We start from the raw sequence: 26142 nt of genomic DNA, 5'->3' as shown, positions 1-26142 counted from the left end.
GCCTGGCAGGCTACAGTCCATGGGGTCACAAAGAGGTGGACACGACTAAAGCACTTAGGAGTAGCAGCAGGAGCTATAGGAAATTCACATGACTACATTCTCTTCCACATTCCTTGACTACCAGTTCCATATTTCTTTCTGCTTGCTCAGGCTCTCCACCTAGATAAATAACAAGCATCCCAAACTCTGCATATTCAAAATTAAATCAGTCTACCATGACAGCATGAGGAGCTCTTCTAATCTGTTCCACAATGAAACTGGGAAAAAGTAAATTTTAAATACAACCATATAAAGCCTCTTGACTCCTAGGTATATACCCCAAAGAAATAAAAACATATATCTACACACACACACACACAAAAAAGGAAAGCATCCTAAAGCTTATCACAGGGTCCTCCACATTCCCCTACAATGTAATTTCATCCTTGTTAGCAAGAAATATTATTGAAGGGAATTGAAACTGACAAGCCTCCTTGATTTAGGAAACTAGATTAAGCATTCATTGATTAGCAAATGAAACTTCATGCAGAACTTCAAAGTAAACCATTCACTAATCTTACAACTAATGACAGTAGTCCAGACATGTAAGTCCCCCAATACATACAATGTAACATGTGATGTAATCAAAGCATGAGCTATTTTATGAGCAACAAAAGAAATTTTTTTCCTATGTTAGAAATCAGGTTTGGTCAGTTTCCATGTTTCCACTGAGGTGAAGGACAGAGAGAAGGAAACAGGCCCATTCAACAGAGACTAGGTATTCGTGCAGAGACCATAAAAGGAGTGCATGACTAATAGACTGAGGTTTCCTTAAGTCTTCTATATTTGCATATATTTGAAGTAAATTACAAATACACATAATGTTTCAAAAGGATTTGAAAATTGTTTTCACGGTGACTGAATTGACTCCTGGGTGTATTTTAGTCACTGCAAGAAGGTAGGTAATTTTTTTAAAGAGCAGTTCAAACTTTGATATTGTATCTGATTTTTAAAAAATTGCTCTGGGACTTCCCTGGTGGTCCCATGGCTAAGACTTCAGCTCCCAGTGCAGGGGGCCCAGGTTCCATCCCTGGTCAGGGAACTAGATCCCGCATGCAGTAACAGAAGATCGCTCAGCCACAGTGAAGATCAAATATCCCATGTGCCACAGCTAAGAACTGGCACAGTCAAATAAACATATTAAAAAATAGCTCTAATTTCAGATGGCTGGTTTTTTTTCTTAGGAAGTAGGGAAAATACCACTGGGTATTAACATCCACCCCCCAACCCCGGTCAGGCTGCACTCCTCAGGTCTGTACTTGCCCAGATTCAACACTGAAGAAACAGCCGGCCGGCATTGACAGAAGCAAGGCCCTGGAGCAACATCCACAGCATGCCCTGGGCAGCCAGCAGGAGGTGGCAGCAGTCTTCATTCCAGGGGAGAGGGAGGTGGCGGTGGCCAGTTATAGGGGAAATTGACATCAGGTTAGCTCATCAGTTACCAGGGAAACCAAGAGAGGCTCAGGCCCACCACTGCCTCTTTGATAAGCCCTCCAGGTGGAAATGTTCTGATCTAAAGGTTAAAATGGGCTTCCCTGGTGGCTCCCAGTAAAGAATCAGCCTGCAATGCAGGAGACCACCTGCAATGCAGGAGATGGGGGTTTGATCCCCGGGTCAGGTAGATCCCCGGGTCAGGTAGATCCCCTGGAGACAAAAATGGCAACAAACTCCAATATTCTTGCTTGGGAAATCCCATGGACAGAGGAGTCTGGTGAGCTACACTCCATGGTGTCACAAGAGTGGGACATGACTTAGTGACTAAACCACCACCAAAGGGTAGAACAGTCATTAGCTGGGGCCTGAGGCAAGTACATAGAAGGTCGGTCCTGTGAGTAAGGTGTAGCTGAAGCAGGCACTGGACTGGCAGGGGATGGACAAAGCGCAAGAGAACAGCCATCTTGGGTGGCCTGACTGTACACCCACCTTGGCAAGATTATAATCCTCAAGAACTTTGAATTATCACTATATTTGTGTGGATCATGCTAAAGCATATATTGATAATTAAAGTTGGTATTAAGATTCTAAAATATAAACATGTGGAAAAGACAGTGGGAATGAGTTACATAGGAAGTAGTGACTTTTAATATAAAGTTTATTCACTTATATATTCCTTTACTTAGAAAATTTAAACATTTATTTGATTAAGGCCAGAATCCCACCAGGTGTTGGAGATAAAATGCTTAAGCAAAGCAGTCATTTCCTGCTCTCATGGAGCTTAAAATATCAGATTAATAACTTAGCAATTATAAGATAATTGATTTCATATTATCTGAGCTAGACAAACAAGTTGACTTTTGTACTGTCAATTCATTAATTGTCATGTATGGATGTGAGAGTTGGACTGTGATGAAGGCTGAGCGTCAAAGAATTGATGCTTTTGAACTGTGGTGTTGGAGAAGACTCTTGAGAGTCCCTTGGACTGCAAGGAGATCCAACAGGTCCATTCTGAAGGAGATGAGCCCTGGAATTTCTTTGGAAGGAATGATGCTAAAGCTGAAACTCCAGTACTTTGGCCACTTCATGCGAAGAGTTGACTCATTGGAAAAGACTCTGATACTGGGAGGGTTGGGGGCAGGAGGAGAAGGAGACGACCGAGGATGAGATGGCTGGATGGCATCACTGACTCGATGGACTTGAGTCTGAGTGAACTCCGGGAGTTGGTGATGGACAGGGAGGCCTGGCGTGCTGTGATCCATGGGGTCGCAAAGAGTCGGACACGACTTAGCGACTGAACTGAAACTGAGCTAGACAAACAAGTTGACTTTTGCACTGTCAATTCATTAAAAAGAATGTTTGATTACTATTTTGTGGATGTCATTTTTATTACTTATATGTGGATGAAGTAAAAGGAGCATTTATGGTAGACTTCATTTTCTGAAAATATTCACAGCAATATTTTTGGTCTTTAAAGCTCTTAAAATCTTTGTCAAACCAACAATCATGACAAGGAGTGCATTTTCTCCCTTTCAACTCAGAAGGGGTTATATGTGCTTTGAGCTAAAGAGTACAGCAGATATGATACTATGAAGCCTCCAAGGCTAGATCTAAAAATTACACAACTTCTGCTTGCCTCTCTCTTGGGATACTCACCGCTGGAACACAACCAACGTGTTGTAAAGAAGCCCAAGTTAAACAAAGGGTTGTGTGTCTGTATTTCTGTTGACAGCCCTGGTGAAAGTCTTAGTGGCTAGTAAGAGCAACTGAGAGATGTGTGAGTGAGCAAGCTTTCAGATACCTATATACCTTAGCCTTTAAGCTACCTTAGCTGAGTGGAGCCAAGACCAGCTATTATTTCCCATGCCTTGCCCACAGGGTGCATTTATGAGCAAAATAAATGCTTTTGATGTTTTGTTTTTGAGATTTTTTAAATGAAGAAATAATTTTTGTAAAAAGTCTCTATAGCTAAACTTTTATTTTATTATTATTTTTTTCTTTTTTTTTAAATTCTACTTTACAGTACTGTATTGGTTTTGCCATACATCAACATGAATCCACCACGGGTATACACGTGTTCCCAATCCTGAACCCCCTCCCACTTCCCTCCCCATACCATCTCTCTGGGTCATCCCAGTGCACCAGCCCCAAGCATCCTGTATCCTGCATTGAACCTAGATTGGCGATTCATTTCTTATATGATATTATGCATGTTTCAATGCCATTCTCCCAAATCACCCCACCCTCTCCCTCTCCCACAGAGTCCAAAAGACTGTTCTATACATCTGTGTCTCTTTTGCTGTCTTGCAAAGAGGGTTATCATTACCATCTTTCTAAATTCTATATATATGTGATATATATGTGTTAGTATACTGTATTGGTGTTTTTCTTTCTGGCTTACTTCACTCTGTATAATAGCTTCCAGTTTCATCCACCTCATTAGAACTGATTCAAATGTATTCTTTTTAATGGCTGAGTAATGCTCCATTGTGTGTATGTACCACAGCTTTCTTATCCATTCATCTGCTGATGGACATCTAGATTGCTTCCATGTCCTAGCTATTATAAACAGTGCTGCAATGAACATTGGGGTACACGTGTCTCTTTCAATTCTGGTTTCCTCAGTGTGTATGCCCAGCAGTGGGATTGCTGGGTCATAAGGCAGTTCTATTTCCAGTTTTTTAAGGAATCTCCACACTGCTCTCCATAGTGTCTGTACTAGTTTGCATTCCCACCAACAGTGTAAGAGGGTTCCCTTTATGCCACACCCTCTCCAGCATTTATTGCTTGTAGATTTTCGGATCGCAGCCATTCTGAATGGTGTTAAATGGTACCTCATTGTGGTCTTGATTTGCATTTCTCTGATAATGAGTGATGTTGAGCATCTTTTCATGTGTTTGTTAGGCATCTGTATGTCTTCTTTGGAGAAATGTCTATTTAGTTCTTTGGCACATTTTTTGGTTGAGTCATTTATTTTTCTGGAATTGAGCTGTAGGAGTTGTTTGTATATTTCCTCCGAAGGCTGTCTTTTCACCTTGCTTGTAGTTTCCTTTGTTGTGCAGAAGCTTTTAATTTTAATTAGATCCCATTTGTTTATTTTTGCTTTTATTTCCAGTATTCTGGGAGGTGGGTCATAGAGGATCCTGCTGTGATGTATGTCGGAGAGTGTTTTGCCTATGTTCTCCTCTAGGAGTTTTATAGTTTCTGGTCTTACGTTTAGATCTTTAATCCATTTTGAGTTTATATTTGTGTATGGTGTTAGAAAGTGTTCACTTTTGAACCGTGGTGCTGGAGAAGACTCTTGAGAGTCCTTTGGACAAGGAGATCAAACCAGTCAGTCCCCAAAGGAAGAAATCAACTCTGAGTATTCACTGGAAGGACTGGTGCTGAAGCTCCAGTAATTTGGCCACCTAATGTGAAAAGCCAACTCATTGGCAAAGACCCTGATGCTGGGAAAGACTGAGGGCAGGAGGAGAAGAGTTTGACAGAGGATGAGACGGTCGAATAGCATCACTAATTCAATGGACATGAACATGGGCAAACTCTAGGAAATGGTGAGGGACAGGAAAGCCTGGCACGCTGCTGTCTATGGGGTCGCATAGAGTCGGACACGACTGAAGCGACTTAGCAGCAGCAGCAGCAGCAAAGAGTCGGATATGACTGAGAGACTAACACTTTCACTTTTCTTTGGGGTTAAAAGCTATTGCCATGAGAGTTCAGGAAATTTGAGAATGTTTCTTGAAAACCCAGTTTATAGTTTGGTGTGAAAACCTACTATGGATGACATAGAGGCAGGAAGCCAGGAGAGGGCGCCCTCAAGTCCTCCAAAGACCGCAGAACCCAACAGGAAGAAAAGCTTCTCCCCTGGCAACAGTTAAGCCAATGAAGACCTACAGAATCTTTGTCTACTATAACATTCCCATGTCTTTTTTCCCTCTAGGGAAGATATCTTAAACAATCATAAAATATTACTTATTTCTTTCAGCTAAGAAGGACGACCTCAGATACGGGTTTCATAAGCCACTGTCAGGTTTCTGATTTATTCCTCAACAATTTGTGTCTAGTTTACAAGAAAACCAGACAGAGAAACTGAAAGACTCATCTGAGTATGTGGGAAACTTTAGCAGCATTCAAGGCTGCTACCTCTACCTCCAGACACCTCTACCTTCAACATCAAGAAACACCAACCCTGCCTAGAAGTCATCTATGTAAGGAGAAAGCTTTGGAAGGTGGTCAAAATATTGTGGGAATATCCTTCTTCACACACAAGAACTATGTCTTTGGATTCATTCAGTGTGCAGTCTTTCTTCACCAGCAATCCTAACACATGCCGGAAGCTCACGGCAGGAATGTTTGCATAGAAATGAAGATCTTGGTTCCTCTTACAGATCTTCTAGAATATAAAGTTGCATCTTTTTTTTTAATTGGAAGCTAGTTGCTTTACAATATTGTGCTGGCTTTTGCCATAAAAACCATGGGGTACATGGGTGTACCTGTGTTACCCATCCTGACCCTCCTTTTCACCTCCCTCCCCATCCCATCTCTCAGGGTCATCTCAATGCACCAGCCCTGAGCACCCTGTCTCATGCACTGAACCTGGGCTGGCAATCTATTTCACATATGATAATATATATGTTTCAATGCTATTGTCTCAAAACAGCCCACCCTTGACTTCTCCCACAGAGTCCAAAAGTCTGTTCTCTCCATTTGTGTCTCTTTTCTTATCTTGCATATATGGTCATCATTACCATCTTTATAAGTTCCATATATATGTGTTAATATACCGTATTGGTGGTTTTCTTTCTAAATTATTTCACTCTTATAATAGGCTCCAGTTTCATCCACCTCTTTAGAACTGATTCAAATGCATTCTTTTTAGTAGTTGAGTAATATTCCATTGCATATATGTAACACAGCTTTCTTATCCATTCATCTGCTGATGGACATCCAGGTTGGTTCCATATCCTGGCTATTGTAAACAGCACTGCAAAGAACATTGAGGTACACGTGTCTCTTTCAATTCTGGTTTCCTCAGTGTGTATGCCCAGCAGTGGGATTGCTGGGTCGTATGGTAGTTCTATTTCCAGTTTTTTAAGCAAAAACTGTCTCCATAGTGGGTGTACTAGTTTGCATTCCCACCAACAGTGTAAGAGGGTTCCTTTTTCTCAACACTCTCTCTGTCATTTATTGTTTGCAGACTTTTTAATATCAGCCATTCTGACAAGCCTGAGATGGTATCTCATTGTGGTTTTGATTTGCATTTCTCTGATAATGAGTGATGTTGAGCATCTTTTCATGTGTTTGCTAGCCATCTGTACGTCTTCTTTGGAGAAATGTCTGTTTAGTTCTTTGGCCCATTTTTTGATTGGGTGGCTTATTTTTCTGAAATTGAGCTGCAGGAGTTGCTTGTAAATTTTTGAGATTAATTCTTTGTCAGTTGTTTCATTTGTTATTGTTTTCTCCCATTCTGAAGGCTGTTTTTCACCTTGCTTATAGTTCCCTGTGTTGTGCAGAAGCTTTCAAGTTTAATTAGGTCCCATTTGTTTATTTTTGCTTTTATTTCTATTACTCTGGAAGGTGGGTCATAGAGGATCGTACTATGATTTTTTTTTTTTTCATGTTCAAGACCTGTAAGGTCTCCAGATTCTGATTTATTTATTATTCAAGGATTTGGGATCAAGTTTATTTATTTATTTATTTCAGTAGTTACTTTTTTTTTTTTTAATTTTAAAATCTTTAATTCTTACATGTGTTCCCAAACATGAATCCCCCTCCCACCTCCCTCCCCATAACATCTCTGTGGGTCATCCCCATGCACCAGCCCCAAGCATGCTGTATCCTACGTCAGACATAGACTGGCGATTCAATTCTTACATGATAGTATACATGATAGAATGCCATTCTCCCAAATCATCCCACCCCCTCCCTCTCCCTCTGAGTCCAAAAGTCCGTTATACACAGCTGTGTCTTTTTTCCTGTCTTGCATACAGGGTCGTCATTGCCATCTTTCTAAATTCCATACATATGTGTTAGTATACTGTATTGGTGTTTTCCTTTCTGGCTTTCTTCACTCTGTATAATCGGCTCCAGTTTCATCCATCTCATCAGAACTGATTCAAATGAATTCTTTTTAACAGCTGAGTAATACTCCATTGTGTATATGTACCACAGCTTTCTTATCCATTCATCTGCTGAGGGACATCTAGGTTGTTTCCATGTCCTGGCTATTATAAACAGTGCTGCGATGAACATTGGGGTACATGTGTCTCTTTCAATTCTTGTTTCCTCGGTGTGTATGCCCAGCAGTGGGATTGCTGGGTCATAAGGTAGTTCTATTTGCAATTTTTTAAGGAATCTCCAAACTGTTCTCCATAATGGCTGTACTAGTTTGCATTCCCACCAACAGTGTAGGAGGGTTCCCTTTTCTCCACACCCTCTCCAGCATTTATTGCTTGCAGATTTTTGGATCGCAGCCATTCTGACTGGTGTGAAGTGGTACCTCATTGTGGTTTTGATTTGCATTGCTCTGATAATGAGTGATGTTGAGCATCTTTTCATGTGTTTGTTAGCCATCCGTGTGTCTTCTTTGGAGAAATGTCTATTTAGTTCTTTGGCCCATTTTTTGACTGGGTCGTTTATTTTTCTGGAATTGAGCTGCATAAGTTGCTTGTATATTTTTGAGATTAGTTGTTTGTCAGTTGCTTCATTTGCTATTATTTTCTCCCATTCAGAAGGCTGTCTTTTCACCTTGCTTATATTTTCCTTTGTTGTGCAGAAGCTTTTAATTTTAATTAGATCCCATTTGTTTATTTTTGCTTTTATTTCCAGAATTCTGGGAGGTGGATCATAGAGGATCCTGCTGTGATTTATGTCTGAGAGTGTTTTGCCTATGTTTTCCTCTAGGAGTTTTATAGTTTCTGGTCTTACATTTAGATCTTTAATCCGTTTTGAGTTTATTTTTGTGTGCAGTGTTAGAAAGTGATCTAGTTTCGTTCTTTTACAAGTGGTTGACCAGTTTTCCCAGCACCACTTGTTAAAGAGATTGTCTTTTCTTCATTGTATATTCTTGCCTCCTTTGTCAAAGATAAGGTGTCCATAGGTGTGTGGATTTATCTCTGGGCTTTCTATTTTGTTCCATTGATCTATGTTTCTGTCTTTGTGCCAGTACCATACTGTCTTGATGACTGTAGCTTTGTAGTAGAGCCTGAAGTCAGGCAGGTTGATTCCTCCATTTCCATTCTTCTTTCTCAAGATTGGCAAAGCTGCATCTTGATGGTCATGTCTCTAGCTCCAGCTTCTCAAATTGTCAGACAGCTTGCATTTGTAGTTGGTGATTTTATACTGTTAGGAAATTTATACTGTGGAAACAAAAGGGAGAGTCTAGTAAAATCCATTTCAGAAATAAAATTGTCTCTCACAGAAGAGGTTCTACCTCGAATCTTTCTGGAATAAAAGAGGCTAAGACTTCATGGGAGTTCTGACTGGAAAAATATTAATATAATTCTCAGGAACTATCAGAAAATCTGCAGAAGAAACAATACCTATTCACAATGCAAAAATATAACAAGTCTGAGATTACAAAGAGAGGAAGACCATGGCTACATTACTCGGATTACTTTTCATGGCACAGAAAAATTGTGACCTGTGTATTGCTGTACGTTCAGACAAGGTGGTTGAGCCTGTTCATCATCCAGTGTAGGCTCCTGAAATGAGTTTGGGTTCACATGCCTGCACGTCGGCAGCAATACTGAGTCTTTCCTATGAAAGGATTCCTGCAAGTGTTCCTCGTTTGGGCACCACAGGCTTTGTCACGGTGTTTACAAATACACAGTAACCAGAAAACAATTCATCAAAACTTTTTCTCATATTCTGTGACTCATGCACATTTGTCAGATGAACTTATTTCATTCATAGAGAACCTCTTTAAATTTTCTCTATTTGTCTGCTTCCACTGACCCTACTCTCAGAGGTTCTTCCCTCTCTTACTACTACTTGAGCAAAATTAGCCTACATACCTGAAGAATTCTATATATTTGAATCTTAAAATGTACAGCTAGCTGTGTTTTTTTTTTTAAATCAGTTTATGATTCAGTTCAGTCCAGTTGCTCAGTCGTGTTCGACTCTTTGCGACCCCGTGAATCGCAGCATGCCAGGCCTCCCTGTCCATCATCAACTCCCCGAGTCTAACCAAACCCACATCCATCGAGTTGGTGATGCCATCCAGCCATCTAACCCTCTGTCATCCCCTTCTCCTCCTGCCCCCAATCCCTCCCAGCATTAGGGTTGTTTCCAATGAGTCAGCTCTTTGCATGAGGTGGCCAAAGTATTGGAGTTTCAGCTTCAGCATCAGTCCTTCCAATGAACGCCCAGGACTGATCTCCTTTAGGATGGACTGGTTGGATCTCTTTGCAGTCCAAGGGACTCTCAAGAGTCTTCTCCAATGCCACAGTTCAAAAGCATCAATTCTTCGGTGCTCAGATTTCTTCACTGCCCAACTCTCACATCCATACATGACTACTGGAAAACCCATAGCCTTGACTAGACAGAACTTTGTTGGCAAATTAATGTCTCTGCTTTTGAATATGCTGTCTAGGTTAGTCATAACTTTCCTTCCAAGGAGTAAGCGTCTTTTAATTTCATGGCTGCAATCACCATCTGCAGTGATTTTGGAGCCCCCAAAAATAAAGTCTGACACTGTTTCCACTTTTTCTCCATCTATTTCTCATGAAGTGATAGGACCAGATGCCATAATCTTCATTTTCTAAATGTTGAGCTTTGAGCCAATTTTTTCATTCTCCTCTTTCACTTTCGTCAAGAGGCTTTTTAGTTCCTCTTCACTTTCTGCCATAAGGGTGGTGTCGTCTGCATATCTGAGGTTACTGATATTTCTCCTGGCAATCCTGGTTCTAGCTTGTGCTTCTTCCAGTCCAACGTTTCTCGTGATGTACTCTGCATATAAGTTAAACAAGCAGGGTGACAATATACAGCCTTGACTGACTCTTTTTCCTATTTGGAACCAGTCTGTTCCATGTCCAGTTCTAAATGTTGCTTCCTGGCCTGCATACAGGTTTCTGAAGAGGCAGGTCCAGTGGCCTGGTATTCCCATCTCTTTCAGAATTATCCACAGTTTATTGTGATCCACACAGTGAAAAGCTTTGGCAAAGTCAGTAAAGCAGAAATAGATGTTTTTCTGGAACTCTCTTGTTTATTCCCTGATCCAGCGGATGTTGGCAATTAGATCTCTGGTTCCTCTGCCTTTTCTCAAACCAGCTTGAACATCTGGAACTTCATGGTTCATGTATTGCAGAAGCCTTGCTTGGAGAATTTTGAGCATTACTTTACTAGCATGTGAGATGAGTGCAATTATGCGGTAGTTTGAGCATTCTTTGGCATTGCTTTTCTTTGGGATTGGAATGAAAACTGACCATTTCCAGTCCTGTGGCCACTACTGAGTTTTCCAAATTTGCTGGCATATTGAGTGCAGCACTTTCACAGCATCATCTTTCAGGATTTGAAATAGCTCAACTGGAATTCCATCAACTCGACTAGCTTTGTTTTTAGTGATGCTTTCTAAGGCCCTCTTTACTTCACACTCCAGGATGTCTGGCTCCAGGTGAGTGATCACAACATCATGATTATCTGGGTCATGAAGATATGTTTGTACAATTCTTCTGTGTATTCTTGCCACCTCTTCTTAATATCTTCTGCTTCTGTTAGGTCCATACCATTTCTGTCCTTTATCGAGCCAATCTTTGCATGAAATGTTCCCTGGTATCTCTGATTTTCTTGAAGAGATCTCTAGTCTTTCCCATTTTGTTCTTTTCCTCTATTCCTTTGCACTGATCACTGAGGAAAAATTTTTTTTTTTTAATCCCTCCTTGCTATTCTTTGGAACTCTGCATTCAGATGGGAATATCTTTCCTTTTCTCCTTTGCTTTTCACTTTTCTTTTCACAGCTATCTGTAGGGCCTCTTCAGACAGCCGTTTTCCTTTTTTGCATTTCTTTTCCATAGGGATGGTCTTAATCCCTGTCTCCTGTACAATGGCACAGGCACTCCATAGTTCATCAGGCACTCTGTCTTTAAGATCTAGGCCCTTAAATCTATTTCTCACTTTCACTGTACAATCATAAGGGATTTGACTTAAGTCATACCTGAATTGTCTAGTGGTTTTCCCTACTTTTTTCAATTTAAGTCTGAATTTGGCAATAAGAAGTTCATGATCTGAGCCACAGTCAGCTCCTGGTCTTGTTTTTGCTGACTGTATCTAGCTTCTCCATCCTTGGTGCAAAGAATATAATCAATCTAATTTCGATGTTGACCATCTGGTGATGTCCATGTGTAGAGCCTTCTCTTGTGTTGTTGGAAGAGGGTGTTTGCTATGACCAGTGCGTTCTCTTGGCAAAACTCTATTAGCATTTGCCCTGCTTCATTCTGTACTCCAAGGCCAAATATGCCTGTAACTCCAGGTGTTTCCTGATACCTACTTTTGCATTCCAGTCCCCTATAATGAAAAGGACATTTTTGGGGGTGTTAGTTCTAAAAGGTCTTGTAGTTCTTCATAGAACTGTTCAATTTCAGCTTCTTCAGCGTTACCAATAAATTTTGGGTATGAAATTCAAACAGATGATTTGCCACAGAAGATACATAGGTGGTGAGTATTTATACTAAATGATATTACTAGCTATGTAAACAGTGCTGTGATGAACATTGGGGTATACATGTCTCTTTCAATTCTGATTTCCTCAGTGTGTATGCCTAGCAGTGGGATTGCTGGGTCATATGGCAGTTCTATTTACAATTTTTTAAGGAATCTCCACACTGTTCTCCATAGTAGCTGTACTAGTTTGTATTCCCACCAACAGTGTAAGAGGGTTCCCTTTCCCCTGCACCCTCTCCAGCATTTATTTTTTGTAGACTTTTTGATAGCAGCCATTGTGACCAGCAGGAGATGGTACCTCATTGTGGTTTTGATTTGCATTTCTCTGATAATGAGTGATGTTGAGGATCTTTTGATGTGTTTGCTAGCCATCTGTATGTCTTCTTTGGAGAAATGTCTGTTTAATTCTTTGGCCCATTTTTTGATTGAGTCATTTATTTTTCTGGTATTGAGCCACATGAGCTGCTTGTATATTTTTGAGAATAATTATTTGTCAGCTGCTTCATTCGCTATTATTTTCTCCCATTCTGAAGGCTGTCTTTTCACCTTGCTTATAGTTCCCTGTGTTGTGCAGAAGCTTTCAAGTTTAATTAAATCCCATTTATTTATTTTTGCTTTTATTTCCAGTATTCTGGGAGGTGGGTCATAGAGGATCCTGCTGTGATTTATGTCAGAGAGTGTTCTTCCTATGTTTTCCTCTAGGAGTTTTATAGTTTCTGGTCTTACGTTTAGATCTTTAATCCATTTTGAAGAGTTTATTTTTGTGTGTGGTGTTAGAAAGTGTTCTAGTTTCATTCTTTTACAAGTGGTTAACCAGTATTCCCAGCACCGCTTGTTAAAGAGATTGTCTTTTCTCCATTGTATATTCTTGCCTCCTTTGTCAAAGATAAGGTGTCCATAGGTGTGTGGATTTATCTCTGGGCTTTCTATTTTGTTCCATTGATCTATGTTTCTGTCTTTGTGCCAGTACCATACTGTCTTGATGACTGTAGCTTTGTAGTATAGCCTGAAGTCAGGCAGGTTGATTCCTCCAGTTCCATTCTTCTTTCTCAAGATTGCTTTGGCTATTCGAGGTTTTTTGTATTTCCACACAAATTGTGAAATTATTTGTTCTAGTTCTCTGAAAAATATTGGTAGCTTGACAGGGATTTCACTGAAGCTATAGATTGCTCTGGGTAGTATACTCATTTTCACTATATTGGTTTTTCTGATCCGTAAACATGGTACATTTCTCCATCTATTTGTGTCATTCCTTGATTTCTTTCATCAGTGTTTTGTAATTTTCTGTATAAAGGTCTTTTGTTTCTTTGGGTAGATTTATTCCTAAATATTTTATTATTTTTGTTGTAATGGTGAATGAAATTGTTTCCTTAATTTCTCTTTCTGTTTTCTCATTGTTAGTGTATGGGAATGTAAGGGATTTCTGTATGTTACTTTTATATCCTGCAACTCTACTATATTCATTAATCAGCCCTAGTAATTTTCTGGTTGTGTCTTTAGGGTTTTCTACGTAGAGGATCATGTCATCTGGAAACAGTGAGAATTTCACTTCTTTTTGAATCTGAATTCCTCTTCTTACTTTTTCTTCTCTGATTGCTGTTGCTAAAACTTCCAAAACTAGGTTGAGTAGTAGTCGTGAGAGTGGGCATCCTCGTCTTATTGCTGACTTTAGGTGAAATGCTTTCAATTTTTCCCCATTGAGGATAATGTTTGCTGTGGGTTTATCATACATGGCTTCTATTATGTTGAGGTATGTTCCTTCTATGCCTGCTTTCTGGAGGGTTTTTTTTTTTTATCATAAATGGATGTTGAATTTTGTCAAAGGCTTTCTCTGCATCTATTGAGATAATCATATGGTTTTTATCTTTCAATTTGTTAATGTGGAGTATCACATTGATTGACTGTGAATATTGAAGAATCCTTGCTTCCCTGGGGTAAAGCCCACTTGGTCATGATGTATGATCTTTTTAATATGTTGTTGGATTCTGTTTGCTAGAATTTAGTTGAGGATTTTTGCATCTATGTTCATCAGCGATATTGGCCTGTAGTTTTCTTTTTTTGTGGCATCTTTATCTGGTTTTAGTATTAGGGTGATGGTGGCCTCATAGAATGAGTTTGGAAGTTTACCTTCCTCTGCAATTTTCTGGAAGAGTTTGAATAAGATAGTTGTTAGCTCTTTTCTAAATTTTTGGTAAATTTCACCTGTGAAATCATCTGGTCCTGGGCTTTTGTTTGTTGGAAGATTTTTGATTACAGTTTCAATTTCGGTGCTTGTGATGCATCTGTTAAGATTTTCTATTTCTTCCTGGTTCAGTTTTGGAAGATTATACTTTTCTAAGAATTTGTCCATTTCTTCAAAGTTGTCAATTTTATTGGCATATAGTTGCTAATAGTAGTCTCTTATCCTTTGTATTTCTGTGTTTGTTGTGATTTCTCCATTTTCTTTTCTATTTTTTTTTAAATTTTAATCTTCTCCCTTTGTTTCCTGATGAATCTGGCTAATGGTTTGTCTATTTTATCTATCTTCACAAAGGACCAGCTTTTAGTTTTGTTGATTTTTCTATAGTCTCCTTTGTTTCTTTTCATTTATTTCTGCCCTAATTTGTATGATTTCTTTCTTTCTACTAACCCTGGGGTTCTTTAGTGCTTTTTTGTTCTAGTTGCTTTAGGTGTAAAGTATGGTTATTTATTTGATTTTTCTCTTGTTTATTGAGGTAAGCTTGCATTGCTATGAACCTTTCCCTTAGCACTGCTTTTACTGAATCCCATAGGTTTTGGATTGTCATGCTTTCATTTTCATTTGTTTCTGTGCATATTTTAATTTCTTTTGTGATTTGTTGGTTATTCAGAAGCATGTTTTTTAGCCTCCATATGTTTGTATTTTTAGTCATTTTTTTCCCCTATAGTTGACATTTAATCTTTCCGCATTGTGATCAGAAAAGACGCTTGAAATGATGTTAATTTTTTTGAATTTACCAAGGCTAGATTTATGGCCCAGGATATGATCTATCTGGGAGAATTTCCGTGTGCACTTGAGAAATGGTGAGATTCATTGTTGTGGGGTGAAATGTCCTATAGATATTAATTAAGTCTAACTGTTCCATTGTATATTTAAAGTTTGTGTTTCCTTGCTAATTTGCTGTTTAGTGATGAAAGTGAAAGTGGAGAATGAAAAAGTTGGCTTAAAACTCAACATTCAGAAAACAAAGATCATGGCATCCGGTCTCTTCACTTCATGGGAAATAGATGGGGAAACAGTGGAAACAGTGTCAGACTTTATTTTTTTTGTGGGGGGGGGTCCAAAATCCCTGGAGATGGTGATTGCAGCAATGAAATTAAAAGACGCTTACTCCTTGGAAGAAAAGTTATGACCAACCTAGATAGCATATTCAAAAGCAGGGACATTACTTTGCTGACTAAGGTCCGTCTAGTCAAGGCTATGTATTTTCCAGTAGTCATGTATGGATGCAAGAGTTGGACTGTGAAGAAGGCTGAGCACTGAAGAATTGATGCTTCTGAACTGTGGTGTTGGAGAAGACTCTTGAGAGTCCCTTGGACTGCAAGGAGATCCAACCAGTCCATTCGGAAGGAGATGAGCCCTGGGATTTCTTTGGAAGGAATGATGCTAAAGCTGAAGCTCCAGTACTTTGGCCACCTCATGCGAAGAGTTGACTCATTGGAAAAGACTCTGATGCTGGGAGGGATTGGGGGCAGGAGGAGAAGGGGACGACAGAGGATGAGACGGGTGAATGGCATCACTGACTCAATAGCCATGAGTCTGAGTGATCTCTGGGAGTTGGTGATGGACAGGGAGGCCTGGCGTGCTGTGATTCATGGGGTTGCAAAGAATTGGACACGACTGAGCGACTGAAATGAACTGAACTGAACTGATCTGAACTGAACTGATCTATCCATAGATGTGAGTAATGTATTAAAGTCTCCCACTATTATTATGTTATTGATAATTTCCCCTTTCATACCTGTTAGCATTTGCCTTACATATTGCAGTGCTCCTATGCTGGGTGCATATATATTTATAATTGTTTTATCTTCTTCTTGGGTTGATCCTTTAATCATTATGTATTGTCTTTCTTTGTCTCTTTTCATGGCCTTTACTTTAAAGTCTATTTTATCTGATATGAGTATTGCTACTCTTGCTTTCTTTGGTCTCCATTTGTGTGAAATATCTTTTTCCAGCCCTTCACTTTCAGTCTGTATGTGTCCCTTATTTTGAGGTGGGGCTCTTGTAGAGAGCATATATAGGGGTTTTAGTTTTGTATGTATTCAGCCAGTCCTTGTCTTTTGTTTGGGGCATTCAACCTATTTACATCTAAGGTAATCATTGATAAGTATGATCCTGTTGCCATTTACTTTGTGGTTTTGGGTTCAAGTTTATAAATGTTTTCTATGTTTCCTGTCTAGAGAAGATCCTTTACCATTTATTGAAAAGCTTGTTTGGTGGTGCTGAATTCTCTCAGGTTTTGCTTGTTCATAAAGCTTTTGATTTCTCCTTCGTATTTGAATGAAGTCCTTACTGTGTATAGTAATCTGGGTTGTAGGTTTTTCTCTTTCATCACTTTAAGTATATCCTGCCATTCCCTTCTAGCCTGAAGACTTTCTATTGAATCTTTCACCTGTTATCCTTATGGGAATCCCCTTGTGTGTTATTTGTTGCTTTTCTCTTACTGCTTTTAATATTTGCTCTTTGCGTTTGATCAGCATTAATTAAGCAGAGAGGAAAAAAAGGAGAATTAAAAGAAATGAGGACAACCTCAGAGACCTCTGGGATGATGTTAAATGCCCCAACATTTGAATCATATAACTCCCAGAAGAAGAAGACAAAAATAAAGGCCATGAGAAAATACTTGAGGAGAAAATAGTTGAAAACTTACCTAAAATGGGGAAGGAAATAGCCACCCAAGTACATGAATCCCAGAGAGTCCCAAATGGGATAAACCCAAAGCTAAACACCCCAAGACACATATTAATTATTCATTTATTAATTGGGTTGTTTCATCATTTGATATGGAGCAGCATGTGCTGCTTATACATTTTAGACATTAAACCTTTGTCAGTTGCTTCATTTGCAAATGTTTTCTCCCATTCTCAAGGTTGTGGTTTTGTCTTATTTATGGTTTTCTTTGCTGTACAACAACATTTAAAAATATTTACTTATTTATTTAGCTCCCCCAAATCTTAGTTGCTGTATACGGGATCTCCTTTACGTCATTCAGGATCTTTTATTACGACACACAGAGTCTCTGGTTGTGGCCTGCAGGCTCAATGGTCGTGGTGCACAGGCATCAGAGCATGTGGGCTCAGGAGTTGTGGCTCCCACTTAGTTGTTCTGAGGCATGGGGAATCTTACTTCCTTGAACAGGAATCAAATCCTCATCCCCTGAATGCAATAGGGATTCTCAAATGCTGGACCACAAGGGAAGTTTCTGTGCACAAAGTTTTAAGTTTAATCAGCTCTCATTTGTAAAATATTTGTATTTTCATTACTCCAGGAGGTGGGTCGAAAAGGACTTTGCTGCACTTTGCATTTAAGTCTGTTCTGCGTATGTTTTCCTTCTGAAATTTATGGAGTGTGACCTTACATTTAGGTCTTTAATCCATTTTGAGTTTATTTTTCTGTAGGTGGCACTAGTGGCAAAGAACACACCTGTCAATGCAGGAGACATTAGTGATGTGGGTTTGGTGCCTGGGTTAAGATCCTCTGGAGGAGGACATGGCAACCCATTCCAGTATTCTTGCCTAGAGAATCCTCATGGACAGAGGAGCCTTAAGGGCTACAATCCATAGAGTTGGATATGACTGAAGCGACTTAGCACATATGTCCATGGTAAAGGAAGTATTCTCATTTCATTCTTTTACATATACTTGTCCAGTTTTCCCAGCACCACTTGCTGAAGAGGCTGTCTTTTCTCCATTCTATACTGTTGCCTTTTTGTCAAAGATAAATAGATCATACATGTGTGGGTTTCTCTGGAAGTTCTATTCTGTTCCACTGGTCTATATTTCTGTTTTTTTGTGCCAGTACCGTACTCTCCTGATTGCTGTAGTTTGTAGTATACTCTGAAGCCAGGGAGACAGATTTCTCCAGCTCAATAAGCTTTTTGAAATTTGTAGATTATGTTTTTATATATGATGTAGTATCTCTATTAACTCAGTCAGATATATTTAAGACACTTATGTTTTTGCTATGTGTATGGAATTTATCTGTACATAAAAAGATAAACCTTCTTATAATTGGTAAACTGGATGGGATGGCCAATATTAGGCCGTTAACTTTGCAAATGGAGAAGGCAATGGCACCCCACTCCACTACTCTTGCCTGGAAAATCCCATGGATGGAGGACCCTGGTGGGCTGCAGTCCATGGGGTCGCTAAGAGTCGGACACGACTGAAGCGACTTAGCAACAGCAGCAGCAGCAGCTTTGCAAAGAAAAATATAAGATGTTCTGAGTCTACCCAACAAGATGACTTTAATTAGTCTGGTAACTTTAACAATATATCTGTGAATAATGATTTTGAAACGGAGACATGATGAAGAAAAATGATGTTAGAGATGCATAGCAGGGAGATGAGAATTCCAAGTTTGCCAATCAAAAGAACCCTGTGTTCTTGCTTTACTACACCAAGCTAGGAAAGCATGACAGGTGTTCTTTGATCTCCAGGGAGACTAGAAACCAGCGAACACACAGGACATAGAATAATGACTGCACAGTATTCCAGGAGAGATTTTATTTCATGAAAACAGAAATAAATTTATACACTTAACATATCAAACTTAAAAAAATCAAACAATGCGTTTCATAAAGAAAGGTGAAGTTTCAGAAAGTCAAATGGGCGCTTACTTAACAACCTCAATTATTCACATTTCTGACACCTGGGGTCAGAGTTTTGACCTCTGATCATGGGTATCTAGAGCAAAGAAATGGTTTGAGTGGTGATGAGAAGGAGCAGTAGAGGAAACTACAGATGAGGGAACTATTGGCCACATTGAAAAAGCTCAGGATTCCACCATCATAATCCAGGAATATCCCCACCTGGCCCAGAGGCTTTTTGACATATTGAGGTAACAGTGGGGATGAAGTAAAGAGACTGTACTGACTGTTTTCTTTGATACAAAGAAGTAGAAAAATCCCCTTGGAATCAAGGGCCAGGTCACTTTCCCTTGCCCAGGAGTCATTACAAAGTCCAATGGCCCAGGTGCAACAGCCCGCCACATCCACCTCCCAGTAGTGCTGACCAGAAGTGAATGACTCAGCTCCCCAGGCAAGAAAATATTTAGATCTTGGTGGAGTGTAGTTGACATCAGGACCATCAGGACCAGCCAGCAGACGCCTCAGATCTTCAAACACAGGGAAGTGACGAGTGACTCTTTCATTATGCAACTCAATGTACACTGTAGGAAAAAGGAAACAAAATTATATTATATATTAACGAATGGTGTTTGAAATTCCTGCTTGGCATGAGCTTTATACAGTGTCTGAGTTTCTTAGCTTATGAATAGAACTTGGAGGCAGGACAGCAAGAGAGCATGAGGAATGCAAGAGTGCAGTCCAAGATCTTGTCTGTCTTCATAAGAAGATTTGAGCCAGACCAAATGGGAGAAAACATGATTTTTATCTAGGAGACCTACTGCTTAGTTTTGGACGTTGTTTTCCCTGGAACATTTGAAATAGGCAATGAAATAAAATTCACTATCAGAAAAAAAAGGTAATTTGCCCATATCATTAGAAAATGTTCAATAATAAATATAATATTAATGATAACGTCAAAAGAGTGATCACTTTTCCTGACAAGGATTTTCATCAAAGAATTCAAGATTAAATTAAAATTTTTAAAAAGTCATATTTTTTAAGTGGTTTCTTTGTGAGAATTTTCTGCTATTATGCCTTGAAAAACAAAAGAAGCATAAATCTATTAAAATAAGTTGCCAGCTTACTTTGCCAATCTTGCTAATAAACTTTATATAATTTCATATTATGCTTGTTTGTAATAAACTTGATCATAGAGAGGATTTTGTTCAATGTCCAGAAAATATGAATTTTTACAAATTTGAATTTGAATTTATTACAAATCGTTTTATAGACCAACTTAATACTCTCCAAATATCTCATAACCAGTGATAACCTCCCTTCCCTAAAACTTGGAAAGTACCGAATGTACAGACAGACTTACAAATTTCAAGGAAATAGTCGATAGCATGCCAACCTGCAGTTGGACACCAATTATCTTTTCCCATTATTTACTTGCTTTTTTCCCCCTAGATACCAGATATATATGTGAAAAACACTGGTATCTAGGAAAAAAGCAACTGTATATACATAGAGTTTGCCAAGATTTTTTCCTTTCAAGATCTTATGGCAAAAAGCCAAAAGAACTATTTGGCCAGCCCAACACTGTGTATTAATTCTACTATAAGGTTGTATTGTTAGTCGCTTAGTCACGTCCGACTCTTTGCGACCCCATGGACTGTAGCCTGTCAGGCTTCTCTGTCCATGGAATTTTCCAGGCAAGAATACTGGAGTGGGTTGCCATTCCCTTCTCCAGAGGAACTTCTGAACCCAGGGATCGAACCCTGGTCTCCTGCCTCGCAGTGAGTTTCTTTACCATTTGAGCTACAGGAAGTCTACTCTAAGGGTAAATTTGGTTATAAAAGTTCCCAAAATAAGTCCACAGGTTGGGCAATGAGGAAAGTCTCAGAAAGAACATGAACAGAGACACGCATTCAGCTCCCCACCAGAGGGCTGCCTGTTACCTTGGAATTGTCTGAGCCAGTCTATGAGTCCAGGCATGGGCCACACACTGAGCTCAGGAACTACAGGCTGGGCCAGGTGCAGCTGCACTGACTCACTCCTGCAAGAAGGGACACTTCCCAAGGACTGCAAGGAAAAAAAGACCAGATTATTCATGAAATTTCTGTCCCTTTGTATCTTCTTTCCTACTTCTGTTTGTTGAAAAGATATTACATTCTAATTCTCTTCTAAGGAACAGTCAGAAGCTATCTTAATAACAGAGATTAAACTAATACATAATGGGCTTCCTCAGAGGACATTAAGGAAGGAAGGAGGCCAGGAAGAGTGTGTGCAATGATGCAGCCACATCTAGGATTCCATGCTACTCCCAAAGAGATCTCACCATCTATGATATCAATTAAAGCAAAACAGGGACCCATAAGAAGGATTTATAGAATCTGTTGGAATGGATGACCATTTCTAAAAATTTTGCTTAGAAAACTGGCAAAACCTCAGTATCTCCAGGAAGTGTGAGATAATGGAGAGTGATAAGGGTTAAGCAGAACATATATTGAGATTTACTCCAAGAAAGTTAACTGTCCCCTGGTCACAGGATTTTGCTGATTTTGGATCATCTGTCTGGATAGTACTCCTGACCACATTGGAAAATCTGGTCCTATGTGAGCTAGGAAAAGGGCAAAAATATTTCAAAGATTACCAAGGTATGATGAGAGAGGGATTTGAGAAATATAATGGGAGTCAAGGAGTACCATCCCTCAGCTAAGAGGAACCGTATATGAGGTAACATATCAGTGTCACAGCAGCTCATCTAGAAGAGTTTCTCTCTCTGAGGACGGACCCTTCTTTCTCACCTGGAGCAGTTCCGTGTCTGGCTTGTGGCACATCTCAGTCAGCTCTCTGTACATTTCTCTCAGAATTTCTCCCTGTTGAGTCATTTTGAACACACTCTCCTTGAGTTGTTGACAAATCTCCTTGGCTTCTTGCTCCAGGGCCTCCAGATGAAGTTTCTTGTCCTCATGAAGCAACAGAGGTATCCTCTGATATTGAACTGTAATCATGGCCTTCCTTAAGGCCACATAATTCTGAAGAGATCGTGGATTCAAAGCATTAATTATGCTCACATTCAAAAGAAAGCCTTGAATACTATTTCCCTAATATCATTGAGAACCTTTTTTACAAACTTTCTGCCTCACACATCTAATGGTCTTGAATATTTGCTGGTCCTTCTTGTCTGTCCTTTCTCTGAATTCCTATTCTCTTTCCCTGTTTAAATCAAACCATCTAAAGGGTCCCAGGTTCCCTTCCTAGGAGGATTTTTCAGGTTCTTACTCCACCAATTATTTCCCCTCTTACTGGAATATTCTTTTTCTCTTGCTCCTTACCCTGATTTTTATAAATATTCTTTCATGAGATAAACCCCATCTACCACAGTTCATAAAATATGCTCTATTTTTCCTCTAGGTAATACTATATTTTTATCTTCTCCTTCAGAGTCACTCTTAGTGCAAGTCATCTTATTATCCATGTTTGAGAAAGTTTATTCAAATCTTCAAAATTTGGCCTAGGAATACTTTTCATGCCTTGCTTTTCCTATTTACTAGCTTTCTTTGAGCTAACTTGCATTTTTGTTGTTGTTGTGGTTCAGTTGCCCAGTCGTGTCTGACTCTTTGTGACCCCATGGACAGCAGCATGCCAGCCTCCACTGTCCTTCACCATCTCCTGGAGTTTGCCCAAGTTCATGATCCTTCATCAGTGATGCTGTCCAGCCACCTCATCCTCTGACACCCTCTTCTTCTACCCTCAATCTTTCCCAACATCAGGGACTCTTCCAATGAACTGTCTGTTCACATCATATGACCAAAGTAGTGGAGTTTCAGCTTCAGCATCAGTCCTTCCAACAAGTATTCAGGGTTGATTTCCCTTAAAATTGACTGGTTTGATTTTCTTGTTCACGGGACTCTCAGGAGTCTCCTCTATCACCAGAGATCAAAGGCATCAATTTATTCAGTGCTCAGTCTTCTTTATGGTTCAGCTCTCACAACCATTCATGAACACTGGGAAGACCATAGCCTTAGACTATACAGATCTTTGTCTGCAGAGAAAAGTCTCTGTTTCAACACACTGTTGAAAAGCAACTTGCATTAGCTTGTTCTAATTGTTATTACCAGTAAGTCATTTTAAACTATTACTTTTCCAGGGAAGAGACAAATATCCTTTAATCGGAACGTAAATGGACCTAAAATCTAGAATTGTATCAATGTCTATACAAATAAATAGGAAAATTTTTATTCTTACCTCAAATGACTGAGTTTTATTAACTTCCTGATTCAGACTGATTTTCATTTCTTCTCTCAGTTTCCATAAAGTTCTCATTCTCTTCATAAGTTTCTCCTGCAAAATATCCATGAGATTAGTGACCCAGATGACACCATAAATTTCATCCTAGAATGCTGTGGTCAGTTTTCCACATTACTCTAATTTGATTCTAATATTGGATATCAAAGTCACAGAAGTAAATACTAGAGAACTGGGGGAATTTTACAATAATGGAATCTATTTCCTAAAAAAAATAAGTATCACACTTTAATATAGCCTGACTAAGAAAGCCTCAAGCTCCCATCAGAAGCCTGTGGCCCTGGTGCCACTCACCCCGGGATGCTGCATTTCCAAACGTGTGGACAATTGGGCAACAACACTGAAAGGACACATTATATGTGAGGATCCACATTCAGAAACCCCACCTCCACTATCTCCACCCCCAAACCATCACAGCATCCTCATCTTCCTCTCTGACTTAGGAGCCTCTAGATCCCAAACTGCTCGAGAGGTATCACCTACCCGGGACTCCTCAGCAGCCCTGTGTATTAGACTGTGGCTGTGAGCTGCGTGCTCGGGGCGTTCAGAGCAGGGCCCACAGAGCAGGGTCTGGTCAGCTTCACAGAAGAGGCGTTTGGCTTCCTGGTGTGTCACACAGATCTGCTCCTCAGAGCTGTGGTCGTGGTCAGCTCTGGCCTGTCTGGCAAGGGAAGCCAGCCTCTTGAGGGCAATGTTGGTTTTGAAATCGGGCCTCTCTGATAGTCCCCTGCACTCAGGGCAGCTCCTTGGAGTCTGGCCTTCTTCCCAGCAAAGGCTCAGACAGGGACGGCAGAAGCTGTGCCCACAGTCTATGGTGACGGGGTCCAGGAAGCAGTTCATGCAGATGGAGCAGGTGAGTTCCCTCTGGAAGACCTGCAGTGTGTCTGAATCCATGTTTCTGAAAATTAAAGAAATATGAGAGTGTAAGAGAAAAAGTCTTTCTTCTGCCCTCATCAGGAAAAATAAATCCTTTGGACAAAGTCCTGTCTTGAACTCTAATTTCCCTATTTACTTACCTCTTAAGAACAAACCTAGAAATGGTGACTATATACACCTTGGGTTTGAAATGTTATACAAAAGATGAAATACAATAAGAGTCCTTAGCAACTTTTTTGTTTAAAATAAACCAGGATTTCAATCATACTAAAATTAGTAATACATGGAGAAGCTTAAAGATTAGTGTGCGTGTGCTCAGTCCTGTCTGACTCGTTGCTACACCTAGACTGTAGCCCACCAGGCTCGCCTGCCCTTGAGATTTCCCAGGCGAGAATCCTGGAAAGGGTTGCCTTTTCCTTCTCCAAGGGATCTTCCTACTTAGTGGCTGAACCCACGTTTCCTGCATCTTCTGCATTGGCAGGTGGATTCTTTACCACAGAACCACCTGGGAAGCCCCTTAAAGATTGGAATGGAGGGTAAGTGTTGGGATGACTTCAGAGTTACTTTGTTAGCTGATTCTGACAGAAACACACACAGAACCTCAGTCTGTCTCTCTCTTGATCTCTGTCACTCCTTGACTGGAAACCGCACTAGCACACCCTTTGTTTTTCTCCTCATGGCCTCAGTTCCTTCTGTCATCAAAGTGACAGAAGTGCTTTTCTAAAGACAAATAAATTTGTTTACGAAGAACTTAAACTCATACAATCAATGTTGGCTTCAATCTGATGTTTTAACCCTAAAGAGTTCAGAGCTTGCTTCCAACTTAAATAACAAAACTGCTCCTTTCAACACAAAAAGAAGAAGAAAAAATGTCATTTCTAGTTCAGGAAAGCAAGTTTTCCAGGAGTCTGTTCATATCATCAGATCATGTCATATTTTGAACTGGTGAATGTTCAAGTATCACAATAATCAGGAAACGATAGTCAGCATGAATATAATCGTTTGTAGACTGATAACATCCATGACCGTGATAATATTAAAACAATAATAGGAGAACTTAATATGTGTCGCCTAGTATTTCTCAGCATTGAATTAAATCCTTTCCTATGGATTAACTGCTTTAATCGTCTCAACAATATTTACTAATTTTCTATCTTTACCCACATTTGATAAGGAGGTTACTTGATATAGTGTGGGTAAAAATAAGTTACTTCTCTGCAAATCCCGCATGGAATCAATGCTTGAGGAAATGCTCAAACATAGATAGTACTGACAGAATAAATACAACTAGCTTTTGTGTCCAGGACTGCCATTAAAGTTTTATTTTTAACTGAACATATCAGAATTTAATTGTACCTTGATCAGAACTCACCTTCGGTTGTAGTTAATAACAATTTCCACTCTTTTTCAGTAGGTAACTCTCAAATTCAGTTCAGGATTTAGGTGCTCCACCTCTGGTGGCAGAAACTTTCAAAAGTCTTCACAGTTCAGCCAACTCCACACACCACAGCTCTGGGCTCCAGAGAAGACTGAGCTTGGTTCTTGCTGGATGCTTTATATTCTCCAATGACCACGCCCATTTCTTTCAAGTGATAGGGTTATCAACTCCGTGAAAAGGTATAGGTGCACATGATTAGATTTTGCAGTCTTGGAAACACATCAGGAACAATGATTGAATTCAAACTTTGAAACCTACTTAATCCAATTGCCACAAGCCAACCTCTGATAAAAGTCTTACCATGCATTTACCTTTGTAATGGATGAATATTTTGTTTTGTAATAAACTATCTAAGTATGAATTTCACATCTCCATTTAATGAACTTTATTATAGTTTTAATAGCACCTACCCGTCTAGATGATACCACCCTTATGGCAGAAAGTGGAGAGGAACTAAAAAACTTCTTGATGAAAGTGAGAGAGGAAAGTGAAAAGGTTGACTTTAAGCTCAATGTTCAGAAAAATAAGATCATGGCATCTGGTCCCATCACTTCAATAGATGGGGAAATAGTG

General features: G+C 39.6%; 1 protein-coding gene across 1 annotated transcript in view; it reads right to left on the bottom strand.

Annotated features, from left to right (window-relative positions):
- The window catches only part of LOC138083536 (tripartite motif-containing protein 64-like), a 68364-nt gene extending 44215 nt beyond the window's left edge, over nucleotides 1-24149 (bottom strand). Inside the window, exons 1-4 of the mRNA XM_068977394.1 lie at nucleotides 23739-24149; nucleotides 23196-23291; nucleotides 21739-21982; nucleotides 19317-19543 (exon numbers count right to left, since the gene is read on the bottom strand). Coding sequence (XP_068833495.1) covers nucleotides 19317-19543; nucleotides 21739-21982; nucleotides 23196-23291; nucleotides 23739-24149 — 978 coding nt within the window. The remainder of the gene's footprint in view (nucleotides 1-19316; nucleotides 19544-21738; nucleotides 21983-23195; nucleotides 23292-23738) is intronic.
- Nucleotides 24150-26142: the final 1993 nt, after the last annotated feature.

This window comes from Capricornis sumatraensis, chromosome 8, assembly GCF_032405125.1.
Source record: "Capricornis sumatraensis isolate serow.1 chromosome 8, serow.2, whole genome shotgun sequence".
NCBI classification, from domain to species: Eukaryota; Metazoa; Chordata; class Mammalia; order Artiodactyla; family Bovidae; genus Capricornis; species Capricornis sumatraensis.
This window is presented reverse-complemented; position numbering and strand designations above follow the sequence as displayed.